We start from the raw sequence: 23,961 nt of genomic DNA, 5'->3' as shown, positions 1-23,961 counted from the left end.
TTACCCCCTCCCAGCCCTCAAAATCAAGAACGTGTTTATTTTTCCTAGTGTATTTTATATTAAACTGAGACATATCATAATTCTTTCCTTACCATTGAATATGGATCAAAGTCTTCCACATATTTCTGGAAGCCCTGAGAATAAAACAATACTCAGTTGTAGAAACATTAGGCTCATGCACATGCTTAACATAAAAGCTCAATTTTAGTTATTAGTGAGAAAACATAATTCTGTAAGCCAGGAAAGAAGACTATAAAGGGAGAAAAACACAGAAAGGTAGCAGAGAGTCCATCCTGACAGTCAGAAGACATTTTAAGACCTTACAATAAATCAGCAGTTTGACCTGGCCATACTATGGAGCAATTTTGAGGAACAGTTTACTACACTACCAGTTCAGCAGTTCCTCTCCACACCTGACAGAAAAGGCCAAATCTACCACAGGCAGGTACGTTCTGCCATGCTCTTCTGAGCAACCTTTCTTGGGACTACCACCATGTGTTGTCTTGGGACTACCACCAACACTGCTCCATGGTGTCTAGTTTGTAGGACCAGACTCTTTAGAAACCCTTCTCGCCTTCTGTCTGTGGAATTTCAGGAAGTTGACTCCATACCACAAGCAAAGGACAAAAAATGATTTCATTTTCATGTGGTTCTGTTGGGAACTGAGAATCTACACCTTATTGAGCATTTAAATAAGGTTTGCTTGTATTGCATTTGTTAACTGCTAACTTCGAGGTACTAAATAAATGGGAATCTCATCTACCTTCAGTAAAGGTAGAATTCCATCTTGGGGGAAAAAACAATCATTCATGCATTTAGGAAGTATATCAGTCTTATGAGCACTGTCACTATAACTGCAAGAGAAACATTTTACAGTAAAGAATACTCTGAACTACTAATAGTTTGAATACATGAATTTGTATTGATCTCTGGAATGATGGCTAAAGTAGACATAAATGGTCTCAGAGCAAACAACTTAGTGAAAAGAACTGTAATCTCAGCCAAGTCACTAATTCATTATGTAATCTAAAAAGCAAGTCATTGAACTCTTTGTCCCAGGTCACCCTCATGAAAAACAGATGCTGCCCTTGAAGAAAATTTTCCTGGGAAAACCAATTTTCAAACAGGAAAAAAACAAAAACCCCACCAAAAAAAAAAAATAAAAACTGCAAAGAAATGATTTTATCTGAATCCAGTAAGTGTACAAACACAGCCATAATAAAATGAACACATCCTCTGAATGGCAGCAAATCTTCCCAGAACAGAAAGGAGCATCAGAAATTCACAGAGGAGAGAGCGTGCACCAAGCAGCAGCTAATGAACCAAGCAACACGGAGTGGAAAGCATGGGGCTAATCTAACCTTCCACTGCTCAGCATATCTCAGGGAAATAGTACAGAACATTCTTGATTTACAGTAATATTCAAAAGGACTGCACATTAGTAGAATATGGAACATTAAACATTTGACTACAGTGAAACAACTAGCTGTCCATACTTCTAGAGGGAAGCTGGAGCTAATATTTGGGGTGGGAAACAAAACAAAAAGAAAATAAAACACCTAAGCCAATGGCACAGCTTACTGTAGTTTCTAGCATCAGTCAATAACAAATGTGACCTTATCAAAATAAATAGAAATGAAGAATTAAAACATATTAATATTCAGTTTCAGTTGAACAGTCACCAAGTTTGATTTGCTATCTGAGTCAAATCCAGTTTTTTCCCTTCTGACACAAGCCTCCAGCTTATGCAGGCTGAAGTACTTGAATCCTCAACAGTGGATCTGTTCATAGAAATTCACCTTCTCAGATGGAGCCCTGCACACTTGAAGGATCCTATTGAAGTAAGACAGCACATATCTGTTCGTCTTTCTGTGGACTAATGGAAGTTTTAAATATTTGACATTTTGCCAACATTCATGTATTGATTTGACTACACCTACAAAACAGGCCTAATTCATGATTTTCAGTAGGATACATTATGGTTAACCTTGAAGTTGTCAAAAATCATCCTATATTTTCCTTCTTATGTATAACGATTTCACTTGTCTAGAAAAGATGTCTACAAAATGATTTTATTATTTGACTAATGTTAAATATCAAGAAAAACTCAAACTAAACAGCAAGAGAAGAAAAAAATCATTATTAATCTTCATGTTTTACCACTGTGAGCTCACAACCGTACCCCAACATTTTCATGTAACATGACAACACGTCTAGGTTAGCTTGCTTTCACAAAAGAGCTGGCACATTTAACAGCAACAGAGAAATCAGGCACATTGTTCACTTCAAGGGACAATCTCTTAAACCACAGACCAGTCAACCAAAGAGGGAGAGACGAAAGCACACCACAACGTCCATTTAAACTTGCATAGAGGAAAGCTATAGAAGTAGCAATATGGTAGAAAAACCCTACACAACATGAGGAAAGGCTACGTGCATAGGTACTTTCCACCATCAGTTCCTCCGATTTCCTACCAATTACTGTTATGATAATAGATTTATTTGTTAAGCTAAAACTATTATATTACAGAAAACATTGAAACTGTAAGCTAACAAACAAAAAACCTTAGGAATATTGAAAAAACTGCCCAGTCTCAGATCAGTTACCAATATACAACGATCTTAAATATTGCACTAATCACATAAGTAGCTTCAAGATGGTTCAATGTGGAGGACTCACTATCCTCTCATTATTCATCTTCCTAGGCTAGCAGGCGCCACATGCACACACCGAAAGTTTACCAAAACTAGCAGTTTTCATGCACTAGGGCTGTTTTATATCCTCTGTTTTAGAAATTCAGCAACAGGATTAGGAAGAAAACCTACACTCAGTGAGAACACGAGTACCACACAAAACACGGAAAACATTATTTTACTTGTTTTTTGTTAGATCTAAATGATGAATTGTAAACCACCATCCTTTTAAACATCTCTTGTGGCTGCAAAAGAAAGAAAATTGCCAAACCAAATATTAAGTTCTTGTTGTAAACAAATAACGCCTAATCGTAAATAATCTTGCTGCTTTTCTTTTCTTGTTTCAGGACTAAATCACACTTGCCTTTTTTAGTACTTCTTCCCTACACCATTTCAAAATGAGAGAACACACATAGTGAAATGATAACAAACACAAAGAGGAAAGAATTAGAGAGGAACTACATAAGTAATTCACATTTCCATACCACAAGATTTCTTAAAGATAATTTCCATGACTCATTTTATCCCTAATTTCTAGAGAATTGTACCTTGACTTCTGCTGCATGATTCTGAAAAATTAATTGAAAAAAATATGGACAAAATGCTAGACCAATGATTTTCAAACTATCAAAACCTCATGACATATGTACACTATAACAATATTTTTTTTCTCCTATTAGTAGATTTCCTATACTGAAGAGTGAATTATAATACACTAAGATCCTTATGAAGTTGATGAGCCAAAAGATTATGTGCATTTGGGTTTATTCTGAAACAAGCAATTACTTAAATATCAATTACAGGAACAGGTTCATTCTACTAAAAACTATCCCACTGAATTTATTTGACTAATTTATTTATGAGTGGTCTTACTTCAATTTCTTTCAATTTGGACGGCTACAAGAAAGTTCAGTATATCAATTATTGCTGCAATTTACTTTCTTTCTTTTTTTTTTTTTTTTTTTTTTATTGTATTGGGCTTTAGTAATTTTAATCCCATATCAAGTTTTTTTTTTTTTGGTTTATTCATAAAATGGTTGTATTATAGTTTGCGATCACTTGAAATATAGAACCTCATGTTACAAAGATTTTTAAAAATAAAATAAGCTAGAAAACCAAAAAGAAACAAAACAGAGCACTCTGTCCTCCTCTCAAAACACTGCATTGAATCTAATAACTTATTTAAGTCTTCTGCTACAAGAATGTCTTCTTACAGACTGAACTATGGTGTTTACATTTCCAAACTCAACTCCCTTTAAAACAAATGACTATCCATCATTTTCATTCATGATTCTATCAGTGGCATGTATCCATAACCATTACTTGGAAAAACATGCATACTCCTGAATTAATACCAAATGTGTGGTCTGCGTGTACTTAACAACTGAGCTAGGAATCAAGTTTTTATCTTGAAGGATGTTTGGGCAAGTCTGGCAAGATCTCCAACAACACTGTTCAGCCCATCTCCACCCACTCAGAAAAAAATGATTCCCTTTTCAGCACAGATGGTATAACTATTGGCAGTAACTGAAATTTCTGATCACCACATTTTACTGCATAGTATTTAAGAATCTGTCTCATGTTCCTTGACTGCAGTCCTGCATAATCAAATTTCACATCTTGCAAGAAAAGTTTAAATATTCATTGTTCCTTTCAGAAATGCTGTATCCAACCACAAAGGAGGAGAGGAGGGAAATTTTAGCAGCAGCAGTTGCATCAAAGCCTTCTAATTCACACAGCAGGGCATTTGCAATAGTTGGGAGAGCAGAGATTAGTATTCGTGTTGGTTTTGCCTCTCTGAAAACCCCATCACTAAATCATTGTGATCCTCTCCTGTTCTCTGAACCAAAACTTAGTTAGCTTTGCCATTCATGCCAGACAACATCAATGAAAGTCTTACTCCACATACTGCTGTGGCTTCCTCTGCATCCAGAATGAATAACCTTTACAGCATTAAGTCATAAATGGAGTTAAGAGGTAACAAGTCTGCAAAAAAAACAATTTAAAGACTGACGTTTCTCTCAATCCTATCAGAATATTCGTCCCAGTGAAATTTGTAATCTTCCAGCTGACATAAGGCAGGTGAGGTACCAAGATGACCAAGATGATTGATATCTGAAATGTTTTAGCAGTCTTGTGGTTTGGAAAATGTGCATGCATAACATATCAAAAGAAATTTCCCTGTGGAGATGAATCTTATTGCTAGTCTTTCAAACTAATTGTAAGCAGTGACAATAAATAGCAACAATTTCAATTTGTACCAAGACTACCTGATAACAAACACAAACATCTCACCAAATTTTTCCATACTATTCAATACCTGTGTATCAGATATTTATTTTCCAAAGTTTGGTTATATTAACTGTCGACTATGATTTTTACTCTTTTTATTCCTCTTCTAAGAAATTCCAAATTGCAGAGATAACAAATTACTCATTACAATCAAAATGAGAGTTCCATGTACACAACTGAAGGAAAGAGTAAGTCATGTTTACACTTAAGAGTAATGCTATAACTAACAGACCAGTTATTAGTTATCTTAGATGAATTTTCAGGCTGTTGTTTGTTATCACTTGCCAGAACAGTATTTCCTTCTTTTCAGGAAGCCACAGCTCACCTTCCCTCACAAAAAAAAATATTGAAAATCATATATGTTTGGTCTAAGAATATTTAGCCTAATAGTTTCTTATTCACTTACATTTGAAACAGATATGGGAAAAAAAAAAAAAAAAAAAAGAAGACAAAGAATCTGAATGTAAGTCAACTTTGCAGTAACACCACATGATGAGTTTCTTCATATAACTTATATTACAAGTTTATTGATACTAATATAAGATATAATGATGTAAGTTTTCTCTCTGGAAAGAAAAGAATGAGATTCACAGATACATTTCAAGTACATTCATGGCTATTTACATAGGAAAAATTCAACATCATAAACTTTTTACTATTTCATTTCTGACAAATGAATCCATGATTTATAAAAATGCAAATCAGCTCACAAATGAAAAAATAAAATGTGCAGACTCTCCTAGGGAGAGTAAGGCTCTACACTGCTCTAGAGTTAGGCACCCCAGAACAAAGACTCACTTAGATTGACTTTTGTATCATGAAAAGAATGAAAGACACTGTTTTGTACTTACCATTAGTGATCACTTGAAAACCTAAATGAATGTCAGCTAGCAGAAAATGAGACAAGCATGGCTTCTTTCAGAAGTCAACAAATCCCACAGTACTGTAGCATTCAGAAAAACAAAACCACACACTAAAAGGCTTACCAGGGCCTCAGATTTGATTGTTGGCCTGACCATAAAGTTTGGGTCAGGATGCAGCATGACTGGTTTAGAGACTATTGGTACCCCTGGATGTCGTTGGGTAGGTGGACTTGGAGCAAGTTGCTATAGGGGTTAATTTAAGAAAATTACAATTCACATCTTAATTTGTGCAAAACCAACATTTCACCAAGATGCTCCAATATAAATAATTTATGGCAATGAATTCAATGGTATTAAAACAACAAAAGACTTACAGAAATATTTTAACTAAGAGACTTACAAAGTTAGCAAATGAAAACACCATTTCTCTTGCATCCAAACAGTAGCCTTTTCCCCTTAAACTCTGGCTTCACCAGCAAGATTATGGAAAATTCTCATCCCTGCTTTTGGCATTTATCCCATAAAGGCAATGAACTAAATGAGAAACTGCAGAAAAATGCTAAAACTGAGAGAAAGAAGAGAGTGAACCTGAAATGAAACTGTAACCAGTGTCTAAATGGATTTCTTTAATGTGAAATTCACCAGGACTGTAGTGATCAGTTTTCCGCATATGTAACTTCAAGATAACTTGCTTGGAGTTAAGAACAAGGGCTAGCTATGCTAATTACTTCCTCTCAACTCTGCAAAGTAAAGTCATCCAGAGCCATTTGAGACCTCACCATGCATCACGTACTAGCCATGAGTCTGATTCCATACTTCTTACTCAGTCAAAACTCTCACTGACGTCAAGCATAGTTGTATTCAAATAAAGAGTTCAAAACTGAACCCTGTGGGTTTAGTTTCTGACTTAACCCCAGCAACTCTCAGCACACTCCTGTCAATGTTTCTCATAGGAAATGTGATCTGTTCCAGATATCATTCATATAGTACAAGCTGTATCTTCTGAAAGTATTTGAATCACTTCCAGTAAATTGGTTAAGCCACTTTTTAAACAGGGGAATGTGTGGGGTTGGGTTTTTTGTTGTTGTTTTGTTTGTGTATGTGTGTTTTGTTTGTTTCAACAAATTGAAGAAAAAAAGTTTTGGAACCAGGTCTTTGGAAGTCCCTGTGGACATCCCTCAATTAACGTTCTCCCGCACAAAATACATTGTTAAACTTTTTGATCTTGGAAAAACGGGAAGGTTCACAGATATCAACTTTGTTCAAGTCACACTGGGACTGGATGCTTTCTCCTGCAGTCACACAATTTAGAGAGAGACTTATAGAGTGCCTCAGAATGAGGAAAACTGACATCTGGCAATCCTGAGTGAAAGTCACTGCAAACAGTTATCAAGCAAATGATTCTTCTTCTCAGAAAAAAAAAAAAAAAAGCCTGCTTTGTAGCACCTAGAATAAAGGTCAGTCTCACTCCCTTTGTATGTCTTGACAGAAGAAGGCTTACATGTTTATGCTCTCAAACATACGGACTTAGCATGCAACATGCAAACTTTGACTGCATATGGCTGAAGGGTTGAAATATGAAGTTTTCAGACCATTATGAGTTGCTTCCACTACCTGGTATTAGGTATCTTACAAAACAGCAGTGGATCCACTTATATGAACGCAAGTACTGAATTTGAAATAAATTAGCCATGCAGAGCAAGAACCTTGACATTTCCTTTACATTAGCATTACATGGGAAGTTCATAAAACTACATTCATAATTAACAGTAAGTGACATACCAGCGGACTGCTTGACACAGAAGATGCTTTTCCAACATGGGAGGTGTTTCTTACAACCTAAACAGTAGCAGACTTAGAACTGGATTCAGATACAACATATAGCTGCCAATAATTTTGAGAAACAGATCGGTTTACACCAGATATTTTAATAGCTAGTTGTCAGGAACATACTTGACAAGAAATTTTATTCCTTTTGTCAGGTATCTGTTAAGAAGTTGAATTTGAAATAAAATGATCTAGGGATAAAAAAAGTTAGCACCATAAAGATTTACAATTTTGAGTAATATTAGAAAAGTATCTTTGTGGAATGACAACAAGAAGTCTTAAATGTTCACTTTGGCAGGCATAAATACAAGATCTTTTATTGCTGAAGTCAAATAAACTGTTTCTGTGCTGTCAAAAAGCAGCAAGTAGAAATCGTCCACCTGATTTTACTACTACATCTGATACTTGCTTATAAACAAAGCAGCTCTGGCTCAGTATTAATACTTTATTAAGAACTTCTTTCCTCATACACACTGCTAGTTATATTTAGTGAAAACTAGCTTATCATTATTGAAGTCTATCTTTTTTTTTTAATTATTTTATATTTGTATTACTTATTCTCCAATCATCTACCTTTAAAACAGTTGGCAATGAAAAACATTCAGAAACGTACTGGAATATAGGCTTGAGGTCAGATCCAGTATGGCAGTTCCTATACTACTTCTGCAAATGTTAGCATTTTCTGTTAGCATTAAGAGAGCATTTCTCCTCTGAATACTAGTGTTTTCTACACTTTTGTGTGGAATCACAGACGTTTATTTTTATTTTTAAACCAACTATGAAAACCTGTTATCTTTAAGACCACCTGACATCTCCATTTCAACAGAGCTAGCATATTATTGGTACTTCAGACACATAAACCACATAAGATGAAACACTATCAGAGGTCTACTTAAGTTTATAAGGAAAGATAAACAGTTCATGTCACAGCAATTATTCACAAAAATAATCTGCCAGTTTCCCCTAAAAAGTGAATAGTTTGAATATATTTTCCCACCACAAACAAAATCATGCAAAAGACAAGTCTGGTATTTCCAAGTAAACATGCAAAAAAAAAAATTTTTTTTTTTTTTTTTAAATCCAATCCTGTCAATCAACCCATGCAGAAAAACATGCAGGAAAGAAGTTGCCATATGCAACTATCTTCTGCTGTTTGAAACAAACATAAGAATCTTTTGATACACAAACTGGAGTATATGGATCCCATTACAGTGCTCAGCAAAGGGAAGTATGAAGCAGCAGCTGCCATTTCTCTCCTAAAACAAGATCTGGCACTAGATTTCTTATATTTGATTCTCTTTTGGACTGAGACTGTAATACAGAGAAAGGTGTTTTTTCAAAGAAATCCAAAACTTTTGTGTCAATAAAAACTCAGCAAACCTGAATTGCAGATTAGTAACACTAGTTCAATTAAAAGTATTGTCTTGATATATTGTGTTTAGGTTTTAAAAGTTTGTGCTTGCGATTTCCACCTAATTTCCTTGGTCCAATCTTTTCACCCAGCAAAGCTATTTGATAACATTTAAAACACTTTCACAATAGCGGTTTTTCACCACAAAGATAATTTTCTCAAATTTAAGTATGAGTCAGATTTCAATACATTCTGCCAAAGATACTTGCATGTGGTGGGATTGCAACGCATGCAGGGAGGATAGAGCCAACCCCTCTGGACTTGAATTGGAAGTATTAATAAAACTGCCTCTGAAGTGCATTCAGCAAGTAGGAAATAAGGAAATCCTCCTTTTAATATTGTGTATGGCAGATGGGTAGATCCAGTTGACCAAGTTAGTGATGGAGCAGGGAAGGGATGCCAGGCAGGGGAAGGGTAGAGGCACATGCATCCAAACACAGTGAGGTCACCTGGGGAGCTGGTGGTACTGCCAGCACCGGACCTCTTGGAAGTGGAACACTGGATGTGGGAAGTGGATGACCTGGTGATACTGGAGTAACAGCTGGTGGGGGTGGAGGTGCTGCCACTTGTTTGTCAACTTCATCTAAGTTTATGTCATCAAGATCTGTGGTATGAAGCTGCAGCCCCCCGGCAAACCGCCGCATTGATGTGGCAGAGGGAGATGCCGAAGGACGTCCACTTGCGAACTGCTCTCAAGAGAACAGAAATCTGCCTTAACAGTTCATCTGCCTGCAATAGCTCTGAAGAAATTAACAGCAAATCCTAGAACACCACTCAACCCAACTGCTCCTGCACCAAAAGCTCTTGCCTTCTTGCACACAGAATATATTTAAAAGTTTTCCTATGAAAGGAGAGGAAAGGGGATCAGTCTGCAATAATCATAACCTGATCTTAAGAGGAGAGGGGGAAGTAAATTTAAGAGGGGGAAGTAAATTTAAGCAGTTACCAAATACAGTTTTGGGTGCTATGGAGTTCAGATTGTCAGGAGGGTCTGAACCTTATGATTTCTGTTAACACCAGACTCAGAGTGAGGCTAGCAAACTCCACAGTTTGAGCAGAACAAGTAGCTCACCCTCAAAAAAAATTAGGAGAAAGTGTCTGCAGGGCTAAGGAAGGGTTGTACAGATTAGAGTTGTACATATTAGAGTTGCTAACATTTGTCTTTAGATGCCTATCAGCCTTAGGTATTTAATAAAATCCGATTGACAGTCTCTCATTTGCTATTGTGTAGACTCAGCTTGGGAAATATTGAAGATGAGCTGTTCTACAGATACACGCATCTTAGTCTCATCTGACAATGCTTCCCCCGAGTGGATCTCTCTGCTGACATTGAGATGTCATCTGTCATACTCGCCCTTTGGTATTAAAAAGCATACACATTTCTTTGGGAGAGCTCAACAGATCTGGAGTGCTGTTGCACCCAAGATGCAGATCAGGCCCAAAGGTAGTCTAGTCGCATTTACCCCTCAGAAGCACTCCATCTGTATGTTTTACTTCATGTTTAACTGCTTGGATAGTTTTGTAGCAGAATTGAAAAATATGTAATATAAAGAAGAATTGATGGAGCAAATACAGTGTTTGTCTCAAATCAAGGTAGAGCTCTGACCAATGACTTTAATTTACAATATTATCTCTTCCTTCTCAAGAAGGACAAAGATCTGGTAGAACCCAGGCAGACAAAGTTAAGCAGTGAGAAAAAAATCACCATTAACATTTCACTGTCCTGGTGACCTGCACTGAAGAACCAAATAGATCGAAGCCTAAGGCCAGGAAGAACACAGGACCATCTGCTTTTTCAGGGCTGCTCCCTATTGACCTGAAGGAAATTTGTCCAAGAGTGTTCCCAAAAGGTCCCCTTTGTGGTTACAATTGCTTGGGGGTCATGGGGGAATTCAGCAGATTGCAGTGTTCCTCTTGGAAGCAACTGTGCTTGGAAGAAAGCCAATGCAGGACAGTGGGAAAGCCTCTCTCCACATGTAGAGTCACGCGGCTCTAAAGCACAATCACTATATTCCACTTCCTTCATTTGAGGGGACTATTTGAAACACAAAATAAAAACAAACCAAACAAACAAACAACCTCATATTCTTTGGGACTTTTTTTCCCCCTTATCACTCAATTAACCTGTCCCTTTATTAGTTATGATTGCATGCAATACAAGCAGGCATTCAAGAACTCATCATTAGTAATGTTCTTATTTGCATATAGCACTGAAAAAACACAGCTGGGAATTCTAGCTTGTTTGGTGGCACGTCCCACCAAGCCCAAACAGTGCTCACAAACTGATGAAGTTGTTAATTTTGTGGTGATAACATACACAGATGGACAAACTAAAAACACTAGTATAGTGACCTTTATCAAATAACATCATCCCTGTAAACTATGGAAACATAATTGCTGACAAGTTGTTTTTTATTTTTCCCCTAACTCTTAAAATGAGGGCTGAGGAGGAAAGAGGAAGACAGGTTTTGGCTCATTTCCGTCCAGTAAAAGCTGTTGTTTTTAAGAGAAAACTAGTGAGTTACTTTGAGATCACACAATATATAGAAAAGCCAACTTTTTTTTTTTATTATTATTATTATTTTTTTTTTTACCTCAGGAGACTCATTCTCCACAGAGGAAATCTGTTCTAACCGTGTCTGACAAAGTCTTTCCACCCAATGCTGCACCTTTTCTGATTCTTCCAGGTCTTCTCGTTCTGTTTCAGATACCTTAACCACATCATCAGTTCACAAAAAGAGATTAGAGGTATAGTTACAATACAAATGTTTCAAGAGTATGAGATGCTATTTAAATTATTTTAAGAATTAATTGTGCTTTTAAGAATGATTTCCTCTTACACTGTCTTTTGTTAAGCTCATCACTACACACAGACACTCAATAAAAAGTTTACTCACTCAGACAAAAACTGACGACAGCAACAAACATATCAAAAACTCTGTTCCCAAGAAATGCATTTTTTTCTACTCTTTATCATCTTTGACATAATTAAATGAATGTCCTACTCAGATACTTCCACTGCAGAGGCAGCTCATTTTCTTTCAATAGAATTTTTCACTTAATAGGAGAATACAACATACCTCCTGCACAAGACGATTTATTTTCAGTTGCTTTTCCTTCTCCAGCCTTCCTTCCTTTTCCTTGGCAAGTCTTTGCTCAAACTCCATTTCCTTTTTATTCTTCTTTTGTTCACAAAAACTGTCACTTTTTGACTTCTTTTGCTCTTTCCCTTTCTGGGAATTTTTTTTCTTAAATTAAATTTTTACGTAAACTAAAAACACAGCAAACTTCAAGCTCAGTACATGAGTGCCTGCCTTGAAAATTGAATTACACTGCAAGTATGGGGCCAGTCTTTTAGAAGCAAATCTTAACTCAATTTCCCCAGCAATTTGCTGGAATTTCAACCTTATTTTGAGGGCTTGTACACAGTCATTTAAGTTATACAAGATCAGACAGTTCAACTTTTCCTCTGCAAAGCTACAACAGTAGGGCAGATAGATCCACTAAAAAACTTCAAATAGTCAAATAGTTTTGGTCTGATCTTCATTTATCATCTCTCCGTTCAGTCACTTTTACATGAATACAAGACTGACTGCTTTCATGTGACAGATGCTCATGTATACACAGATGTGACCGTTCTATGATTAAAAAACCTTCATGCTTCATACATTCTAAACACAGCATTGCATGCCTTCATGCAAAAAATTAGATGGAAAGGAAAGGCTTTGATCAGTGGAGCAACTAAATTGCTCCCAGGAAAGAACCCTGCATCATGAAGACCAAACATAAAATCTACTCATGCGCATATCTAATACAGCGCAACGCAACTCTAAAATTTTACATGTCTAATGCCAGCAAATGGCAAAACTTTTTCCATAGTCTTTTAGGAGCACGTGTTCCTGTTGTTTCTGAAATATACCCTGCTCCTTATTTCTACTTCAGTGATGTCACATTTCAGCTACCCTCTCCAACTTGTACTATTAGGGCCTACTTCATGTTGAAAAGCCCATGTCCTCTTAGTTACACTGAAAAAAAATACAGAAGGGCAACAGGGCTGGCCGCCTATTGTCAATTCCTGCCAATGCCCAGAGAGGCTAAGATTCAGATTTGATCTTGCTCTGCTCATTTTCATTGGCTAATGGCTTTTCAAAAGGGTTTTTAGGAATTCAAATCATGACCATACTTTACCTTACATATCATTATTTGTCTTCCTCCCACCTTCTATGTGTAACATTTATAACAAAGCAAACATTTTTTCCTGGCAGCTACAAATGTCATCCTCTCAGTCAAGAAAGTAATTAGAGCTTTGTAGTACAGAGTTCAGGGATATGCTCTCTATTGCTTTGTGGTTAAATGTTCCTATTATTGAAAACCAATAATCTTTGGAGATAATTTTAGTTTTTTATCACACTTTCATCTTTTCACACTAATGTTTTAACCTGAGCATCATTCTGCTGGCATGTCTTATTCAGAGTTAATTGGTTTGTACTTTAGTAGTAATTTTTGATATCATTTTATCCTCTAAAGAGTTATAAGATACATTTAGGACTGTCTGTGAAACATAACACCCAGCACGTCAACCTGCTAGGTATCAACATTTGAAAAATTACTAAATGTAAATGCTCACTAAGCAGTACATGTGCTAAAATGTTTCAGAACTTCAATGTCTATGAGACAAATTTTAATTGCATTACTGTATTCAGCTACTACAGGATGAGTCGTCCTTTCCATCCATTTTCTCCATGGATTCTGTGCACTTTCCAAAGACATTTTAAGTAGAGAGTAAAATTTTGGTTTTCGTGCGTGCACAGAAAAAAAATTGATTAGTAATTTGCAGTAGGATGAAAATTCACCTTTTCCATATTTCAAAATATTTCTAAAAGCAAAAGATTAAAAATAAATCTTTTCAAGTTTCAAGTCGACACAGTGTAGTATAGCTCAACAGAAAATGTGGTCGATCTTCATTACTATACGAAAAGTTATTTGGAGGCTCTGTAAACTATGTTTGCCAGCAGCCATTGAGAAGATCACCTATTTGTGTGAAGAGGCTGAAATTTCTTAATATTTTTCAGATATAATTCCTAAGTGTACTGAATTTTACACGTTACAGATCCAGGATGATTTACATTCACTAGCAGCACAAAATGGCATCAGAGTACACTGACATTTCCTATGCTCTATTAAGGTCAAAATAATAAATAATAATAAAAAAGTCTATAAAATGCACTGGAAGAAATAAAGAGAATAAAGCAACAGCAGGAATAAAGTATTATTTGGAGCTGAAGTAATGTGAAATCACAATGTTTTAGAGGCAACTCTTTAGATGAGAGGTATTCGATCGAGCTTAAAGCTTTTCTGTTGTTTTTGCTCACTGTCTGTGATGCACATGCCTGAAAGTCTTTTGCCTTCAGCCCTCCTCTCACTGGGATATTTGTATAATTGGGAACCACATACTTCACTCCCATTGAATTTTTGCCTCTTATTGAGGCTTTTTTCTTTTGAACATTATTCTGAGGATTTGTGGAAAACAGAAGAAATGCACTGTGCACTTGTGCTGAACGCCTTCTGCCAAGTACACACAATTCCCATTGCAGCTGGCAGGACTTAAGAAGGTCAATGTATTCAGAAGAAAAAAATCCAAAAAGCATCTTAACTTATGCATATGAAATGAAGAAGCATCTATCTCTAAATAATGTCTGGTATATTCTAATGGAAGAGGAGAAACAGAAGAAAAAAGGAATTAAAATTCAAATGCACAGCAAACAAGTTTATTTATCAAACTTGGTACCTTACGAATTGTGGGAAATTTTCCTTCATACCGATAAAACCATCCAAAAGCTAAAAAAAGGTAAAGGAAAAGTTTTTGTTTTTCTTCTTAAAAAAAAAAAAAAAAAAGTCAAGGACAGTCAAGGACTGGTTCCTATCAATCCCTGCTGATACACAACTGATTAAAATTTATTTGAAGGCACAACAAAGGTTCAATATTACATGACAAGATCTTAGATAACTTCTTGATCAATTATGCCAGTACACTTAGTCACAAATAATCCTTATTTACTAATACACATACCTTATGTTAAATGAAAAAAAAATGCAATAAGTAAGCTTCGTATAGAACTATACAGCCATATGCATTGCTGAGATCTCTATGGTCACAGTCTTACTTCACACTAGTTGTAACAAGCCTTCTCAAAATCAAACAGGTATTCAAACTCATTCAAGCTTGTGGCAGAACACACTGGCATTTGAGTAGAAAAGAAAAGCTCCATTCCGTAGAATAAGCTAAGTAAAATCATACAAAGTAATCCATTACCATAATTTTACATAATAAACAGTAACAACACACACAACTCTAAGTATAATCCATCATTCTTAGGATTGACATGTTTTGTATTCTTGTCGAGGTATCTCTAGAATGCAGTGACAGCGACAGTATTGTAACATTTCATCATTTACCAAAGGACCACACGTTGCCCCAGCAAATACAAATGATAGGTTCAGTGTCAAGACTGACTGTCAGGAGGAAGTGAAACACAGGAAGAATCTGAATCAGGATAGGAAGTTAAGGCTGAGCAGCAAACCTTTTTGTCCTGCTTCATGGTCCCTTCATCGGTGTCATCTGTGTCAAGTTGGTCATGTGCAACTCCCTTTAAATCTTCTAGAGAAACAAAGCAGGAAAGGAGTGAGGAGACAGAAACGACAGTCCAACTAGAGGTTTCCATGAAATAGAGATCCGCAATGTGTGACTGGGAGTTTCCATGAAATAAAAGAAGTTAGTGATGTGATATTTTTCCACATAATTGAAAAGAATGGAGGTCCTGCTTAAATCAAATCAACTTCCAACTTTCATGTTAAAAAGCATCAGTTAGAGCAGGTGTAGATGTTGTGAGCCAGGTACCTGCTAAGAGCCATTACATACATTTATCACACACTTCCAGTGTTGACAATCATTAAATCATCTCTAGCTGGCTTGGACATAAAATAGTGATATATTCCGTACAGCTCATTGATGTTGTGTCTGAAATAAATACCAAAGAAGCAGACTGAAATCAATTACTTACTTTTGTGTTTAGAATGAGGGGCAGAGTGCACTTCTGCAGTCACAGTTTTTAGAGATTTGGGAGGCTCTTTAGGCCCCCAGTCTTCTTCCCACTCCTTTTTAATTTTTTCTTCCTCTGCTGTTATCCTATAAGGAAAAAAATGCAGTTACAAATTCTAAGTATAGAAATAACAACATTAATGTAAACTCATTACAATTATTTACTTTTAATTATTTTATTCTTTAAGATAAAGAATCATAAAATGCCCTTCTCCCAAACCATGTTCCTTTCATGAAGTGTCATTTAACTGACAATTACCCAGAAAGTATCTAGAAAAGCACCACGATCAAAAAAAGGGCAGTCTGAAGGAAAAATCAGAAAATCCTGGGTATGTCACAACTATACTGCCATGTAACCTATTATCTTGGAGCTTCACATATGGTGCCTTTAAGTAGCCTAAGGCCTATTCTTGGCTCTAGCTAGTCTTGAACTGCTATATTGACATATGGTGCCAAAATATACCAGGTCTTAGAGGTATATATGACTATTTATACCGGGATTTTCTTGTTAATCCCTAGTTTAGCTAAGATAAATTTTAAAAATACCCACATGTGGTCAAAGCACTATTTAATCAAAATCTGATTTCCTGGATAGGATAGGTTATAAAACTTACTGTTTTCAATGCAACACTTAATTAAATCCTTCCTCAAAAAGCAAAAGCTTACTTAAAAATTTATGAGTAAAATTTCTACTCAAGACAACTAATATCACATGCTAAAAACGTAAGCCTTAGTTTAGCCTAAATCTACTCAGCTTTGGTTTTCAGAACTATGATAATCTGAAAAGACTATTACTATACTGTGTACCTCTCACAGACTGAACAAGCTTTTTTTTTTTTTTTTTTTTTTTTAATATAAACTAAGTGTCATTAAGTGCCTAAGCATATGCATATTTTCCATCCCTTTAGTTATTCTTCTGTTTCGTCCTTGATGTGTTTCCTTCCAGGACACATTTCTTCTTTTCTCTTAAAATTACATGTAGCGGCCAGTAGAGCAAACAAATTCAGAGACACAAAACTTCTTCAATCTTAAATTACTCTGTACATACTATTTAACTATACTATATACACCGTATAACATACTCTAAAAATAAACATTCAACTTCGAGCTGACTTTGAATTTATCATCACCATAACCCTTGTGTTTTCCAGGTGCTGCTTTTCAGATACGTTTCCTATTCTGCAACTCTGTGGTACACTTCCAGGATGCACTGGGCCCTATGCTTAGCTAAATATACAAATTTATTAGAAAAGCATATGGAGAGTGTTTTCAGACAGAAGCACATACATAAACACTCTATTTTTTGGGGCAGCGTATTGCCTATGTAGGTTGTTACTTACTGCGCTATTTCTCTGCGATATCTCTCTTCTTCCTCTGCAGCCTTCTGGGAAATCTCCATTTTTCTTCTACAACATCATGAATTAGGACATCATAATACAAATAATATTTTCTGAGTAAGAACTTCCACAAAGTGTGGAAAGCATATAGTTAATATGCAAACAGTAAACACATGCACATTAGAAAAAAAAAAAAAGCTCCTTTAAAAAGTCTTCTTTAAGATATCAAGAGTTCAACATGCTATTATTTAAAACCTGAGGACATTCAAGACCATCTGCTTAAGAAGGATATCTCTGCAACTCTGTGAGTCACTATCTCCTTCTGAGACAGTTCCACAGCATGTTATTGTGAGAGTATGAATTTGTAACTGTTCCGCTAAAAATAAAGGACGGGGGAATGTCACAAAGAAAATACAAAATATCACATTAAACCATAGGGGTATGAAAGTCAGGGAACAGTGATTCTTGAGTGACTCTCCTACTGAAGACATGCATTTGAATAATGTTGGTTTGGAAAACCCAGAACATCAAGGGGATAAGTAATTATGAGCAGAGACTCCACAAAAGCAAGCATAACTTAATCTAAGTTGGGAATCTCTTTAAGATTATTCCTGTCTTACAAGCCCTTTTCAAATCCAAGCTACATTTTTCAGACCCTCCTACGGAGTCCTTACAATCTCTCTTTCTCTTGCTGCTCTTTGATGATTTTGTTGGTTTCCAGCGCAAGCCGCTTCTGATGCATCAACTCCTGGCGTTCCTGCTCACGAAGACGTGCCTCCCTCTGCCTCTCGTCTTCAGTCATAAACAGCTCTTTTCCCTGCAATCAGCACCCCAACACAAATCAGTCACGAAAGAGTCTCATTAACATCGTTTTTCCGGGGAATAATTCAAAACCAATTATGTAACAGCACATCTGTCATTTCCTCACTTAACTTTCAGTGAGGAATGCTTTGTGAAAGACCCCCAAAAGACCTGGTAATTTCACTCCAAAGAGATACTCCAGTTTTGTTCCAATTTATGATCTGCTAAACACCTTAGAAGAGGCAAGCAACAACTAAAATCAGCAGTAGTGTAGTGGTCATGCCAAAGACACTCCCAGTACGTTACCCAGCACAAACTCCACATTCTGCTTTCTTGGAACCTGACTGAGCAATTCAATGCTAGAGAGCAGCACATTGAATGAATCCCGATGGTGAAGACAACTACACAATCACTGTGTTCTAATGCTCCTGTGGAAGAGCACCATCATTTAGGAAAAATGAAAGCTGGGAACGTATATTGCAAAAGATTATATTAGCTGATGTGTTTCAGTTGGTTTTGTTTCTATTTAATTTGCTTTATAGTGAAGACACCAGCACTATTTTCTGTTCAGGGAAGATATTTCAGTGGTGCTGCTTGTGGAACATTTTGAAAACATCTACCTAGATTTCATTACTGAAACTAAAATCCTATTAATTACGAAGGCAGAATTTTTCACATCTCTGAGGATCAAAGTATAGATCTCTTGAACAAAAGCAGGCAGTGAAGAATGCCTTTGCATTAAGGTTTTTGCTGGACCAGTAAACAGGAGTAAAGAAACAAATAATTTCTCTATTACAATCCCTTCTTCAGTACAGAGATGTGTACTGAGGAAAGGAGAAGCAAATGAGGTAAAGTAGGGTGGAGCAGAGGAGTCCCAAAGCAACAATTAACCATTTTAAGGATGCCAGTGGTAAACACTGGAGCAGTTGCCACCTTTTCTAATTTCTGTTAACATATCTGTGTAGAATATCATATCAATGAAATAATGAAAAGCCACACTGAACTACCTTGGTTTGATGGAATCTGGCAGCGTAAACATAATAATGAAATGCAGCTTTACATTTTATTTATTTTTACTATTTATTTGCCCATATAGTAGTTTTCACAAACATTGTGCTTTTGCAAGTATACTACTTACAGCGCCTGCTACCACAGAGATAGTCAAAGTACGGCTGCTTTTGAGCACTCTGACAGCCTGCAAATTGAAACAAATCAAAAAATCAGTCTGCATTTAGTGATAAACATCCTGTATACAAACAATGAACGATGCTGGTTGTCAAGGCTGGAATTACCAAGAGACCTACATGAACTGAAAAAAAGATGGTAGCAGTTCAGATCTCTAGATTCTCATGTTCGATACACTCTTAGGTTAAGTAGCCCAGTATCAAAACATGTTTTTGCAGCCAGGAAAATTGGATAGAAGCTTAAAAACTGACAGCTATGTATTCATGGAATTAGGAATTCTCATTTCTTACCTCTTTATGGTCCACATTAGAAAAGTCCACTCCATTTACTTCGACAATCTGATCACCAACCTAAAGGGAGTTAATCCATATTTTAGTATAGATGCTGAATTAATACATATACTAACCAGATTTGGGGGGGAGAGAGAGAGAGAGAGGGACTTTATCTAATGTTCTCAATACAATAATTACCAGTACTGGCAGGGTGTAAGGGGAAAACTGGCCAGGTTTGCATGTCCTCCATAGGCATTTCTTACTGCCACTATTTGAAATCAAATACTGAACTGGGTGGAAAATTGGTTTGACCCTAGAAGTCATTTTGTTGTTAAAATGTAGGGAACTTGCTTGACTGGAAATGTAATACACAACATTTCTTTGTTATGGAAGGAAATCACAGCTAGTGATTCTACAATGATCCAGAAAACCTGAAGACATAAATGCCAAATAAGATTTCCTTGTAGTACCTACCTTGGAATGTGGCATACATACCTCTAAGCCCACCTCCGCTGAAAGAGAACCTGGCTTAACGTTGCTGATAAAAATGCCTGGTTTTTGTGTTGGACCACTGGAAATACTGGTGTAAGATTAAAACAAACGAACAAACACAAACAAACAAAAAACACACATTTATACATAATATTTACACGTTAATACAAAGTAAGCAAGAAGGCTTGAACTTAGACTGTTAAAACCTAAAAGAAAATTATCCAAGCTTGTAAATACTGGTTTAAATGCTGGAACTAACATAGTAGACTGACCTACACTAAGTTCCTGGGACACTAGTGGTATTGAAAAGCCAGCATGTAATACAATGATGAATTAGTAATTTCTTGCATAGTTATGAACTGCAATTCATTATGTATTTAGAAGCAAAAAAGATGGTGCAATCAGGGTCCAACATCTAGCAAGGAAACACTGAGATGCAACCTATGCCGCATGCCAACAGCAATTATTTGTGAGGGTAATATATTTAGCAGGTGATACAGAATCACCCTTACAGGTTTGTAAATATATTTTTAAACTTGACACCTTCCACACAATATGAAAGAAAACTTGCTTTAGAAAATATTCTGTTCAGTCCCATCTTGCTAATTTCTTGCTAATTTACTGAATATACCTACATGTCTAAGAAAGCCTCCATAACTAGATGCAAGGACATGAGTCTGAGAAATATCTGTTCATATCTCTAAAAATGTTGAAAATTCAATATTCATTTTAGGAAATGGATATAGATGGGCAATGGTCTTTCAGTTCAGAAAAGTTTCACAGGAAGCAGTCTAAGTTCAGGGAATCAATTTAACTATAGGTAGTGCTGGAGCCTGCTATGTCACAGAGCAGCACTTAAAATTTAAAAGCATTTAAAAGGTCCAGTTCCATGACACAACTTGCGTTATGTAACTCAAATTTAACAATAAGAGCAAGATTATAGAGAACTGTTTTGATTTTAAGTCAGAACTTGGGACACAGGTATTATACCTTGTCTAATAATATATCATGTGTCACAGATGTCCTGCTGTTAGTCTTCCTTATCCTGTGTGGGTCTCCATGTCCCTAATATCATATCAATGAATGAAGGAAACAACTGCCTTGGATGTCTCATTTAACAAATCAGTGATGTTAAGTAAGAACTATGCACCCACCTGCATCCCATGCCTTTTGTACCAATCAGGCTAATGAAGACTTTCTTCTCTTTATTGTCTCTCCCTCCAGAAGAGGCAAGACCAGCGACACTGCCCTTTGCTTCCTGCAGAAGGATTAAAAAAATGCTGCAGACGTTATTCTGTGTTGAAGTTCTATCAAGACTACTATAAATATCATGAAGCCAGGACCAAACCCTGACAATACCAAGGTAAGATTCCTCAATGGACCTATCAGAAATGAATGTGAAGTACAGTGGAACAATTTGACTGAGGTGGAAGACTGTACTTATCTATTTGGAGAAAATTGTTTAAATAGTCAAACTTTTATCCAGTAAAGGATGAAGGAAAATTAGAAGAAAGTGATATGGCAAAATAATCATTTAGATGTTCCTTGACAAAAGATCTGGAAAAATATCTGATAATGATTACTATTTAACTAAGCCTTTCTTTCTGAAAGCAAAAGAATGATAATTGTGGTCTTTCTCTTCATTGCTGCAACCCATTGAAGTCATTTGCATTCATACCTGTCTTTCTTCCACCAATATAACAAAGATAGACCAAATAATCTTTTAAAGATTTATATAGACAAAGAATGGCCTGGTAAATTGATAGGCTTAATCAAAATAGGGTACCATTTCATGAGTACAAGATATTCTATTTGTATCAGGCTCTTTTCTAGTGATTCTAGAATCATTTCATATCACAAAAGATGTTTCTCCCAGAATACTTGTAATAAGATATTGCACCTTAAAAATAAATACAATGACTTCTGTGATAAACTCAGAGGATAGAGTGGTTCAGAACAATTACAGACTTCCCAGAAAATATCTTAATAAAATATTGATCTCTTACCCCAGATTCTGACACAAACTGGTCCACATATTGCCATTTAAGGGGTTCATCTGCTGAACTGGAAGGAAAAAGTGATTAAAAATAATGGTGAGCTATTTAAATGGAACATTGAATAAGCATACAATTCTTTAGGCTAGTAAAGCTGGTCAAACTTAAAATTGAGTAAACCTCTCCAAGTGAAATAATATTGGGAAACTCTAAGAATAACCAGGAAAATAATCTTATAAACTGGAACAGCTTATACAAATGTCTATGCAGAGACACACCTCTCAATGTTAACATTTGTCCACCATTCCACTTAAAGGTTTGCCTTTTCAAAAAAACTGGACAAAGGACAATAGTTTGAACTTTTTTTATGAGCTCTGAAGCAGTTCTCAGATGTTGTACGCATGCAGTAGCAGCAGAAATCTGTTAAGCAAGGTGCATTGATAATGAGATTTCCAGGCTGCATTCACTAGGATAGAAGAAATAGAAAATAGTTCATTTAAGTAGGCAACTGGCCTAACAACTCAGATACTTTAAACACCACATCCACCTGCTCATCACACTAGACATATCATTTTAACTAGGTAAGGAGATGCCTGTTCACAAATTTTCCAACATACAGATAAGCATAATGGTTCTTTGAATATTGAAAAGTCTGTGTAAAAATTAAATATTATTACCTTTTGACAGGTATCATTCCAATATCTGAAAAAGAAAAATGCAGTGTTAAGTAACAGCATTTCAACAGATCACTAGCTATCAATTAGCAACAACCTTCAGCAATACAGGAGATTTTTGAAGTTACTTACGTCTTACTTTTATGGACACTATTTTCTTCGTGCGAATGAGGTTTATGACTTCCTCATGTGTGCATGATGAGATGGAATATCCATTTATACGAACTATCTCATCTCCAACCTCAGAAATGAAAAATAGAAGGAAAAAATGTAAAATAAGATTAAAAAAAAAGTTTCTAAGCAATGATGTGATCTGGCAGTTATTTAGATGCAGAGGTTTGATGATGTTGACTTCTCAATATTCTGGGGATTTCAAGTAAGTGCCAGATGAGATTTACCTGTATTTGTTTGAAACCAATTCTCAACACCAACAGTATAGATAAATGGCCAGAATACTAGTTTTACAAATAATATTTGGTGGAAAGCAGAAAGAGGAGCCAGACTTCAACCCTGCAGATTATCTTATATACAGGTATCCATATTTCAATTCAAACAATTTTGGAGCATTTTTCCTTCTTTATGCATTAGTAATTCAGGTTTTTACCATATGTTCTCTAAGATACTTTCCTAACTTTTCTGATCAATAGGAAGTTAACATTGATCTTATTAACTTGCCAGATTCTTGATCAGAGTACTGCATTGTTTTAATGAATTTAGCTCGATATCAAATGCAATATCTTATTATTTACAATAGTCATGCACTAGCATAATGAATATTTATTTTGGGGTGCAGTAGTTTTAGTCTTCTTGGATCATCTACATGAGTTACAAAATTGAGTGCTATTAATATGACAGCTTTTTCAGGTGTTTTCACAGCAGCAACCCATCTTTTCTCCCTCATACTATGGCTGGGGAGACAGTACTGCCAGACTATTGTGGCCCCTAGGCCCCTAACGTGGAAAAATAAAGTGGGAAAACTTGGGGCAAAAAACATACAAGGAAGCTCCCAGCAGACAGAAG

At 36.0% G+C, this 23,961-nt stretch overlaps 1 protein-coding gene across 1 annotated transcript in view; it reads right to left on the bottom strand.

The window, feature by feature from the left end:
* Window positions 1-23,961, bottom strand: part of USH1C (USH1 protein network component harmonin) — a 43,528-nt gene that overhangs the window by 5,860 nt on the left and 13,707 nt on the right. The window contains exons 5-16 of the mRNA XM_027458855.3: window positions 23,074-23,182; window positions 22,945-22,969; window positions 22,280-22,337; window positions 21,428-21,531; window positions 20,277-20,361; window positions 19,800-19,859; window positions 19,463-19,519; window positions 18,198-18,340; window positions 17,527-17,592; window positions 16,149-16,273; window positions 15,669-15,745; window positions 93-134 (exon numbers count right to left, since the gene is read on the bottom strand). Of these exons, the coding sequence (XP_027314656.1) occupies window positions 93-134; window positions 15,669-15,745; window positions 16,149-16,273; window positions 17,527-17,592; window positions 18,198-18,340; window positions 19,463-19,519; window positions 19,800-19,859; window positions 20,277-20,361; window positions 21,428-21,531; window positions 22,280-22,337; window positions 22,945-22,969; window positions 23,074-23,182 (951 nt within the window). The remainder of the gene's footprint in view (window positions 1-92; window positions 135-15,668; window positions 15,746-16,148; window positions 16,274-17,526; window positions 17,593-18,197; window positions 18,341-19,462; window positions 19,520-19,799; window positions 19,860-20,276; window positions 20,362-21,427; window positions 21,532-22,279; window positions 22,338-22,944; window positions 22,970-23,073; window positions 23,183-23,961) is intronic.

This window comes from Anas platyrhynchos, chromosome 5 (assembly GCF_047663525.1).
Source record: "Anas platyrhynchos isolate ZD024472 breed Pekin duck chromosome 5, IASCAAS_PekinDuck_T2T, whole genome shotgun sequence".
In the NCBI taxonomy this organism is placed as follows: domain Eukaryota; kingdom Metazoa; phylum Chordata; class Aves; order Anseriformes; family Anatidae; genus Anas; species Anas platyrhynchos.
The sequence above is the reverse complement of the archived record's forward strand: the minus strand, read 5'-3'. Positions and strand labels throughout refer to the sequence as shown.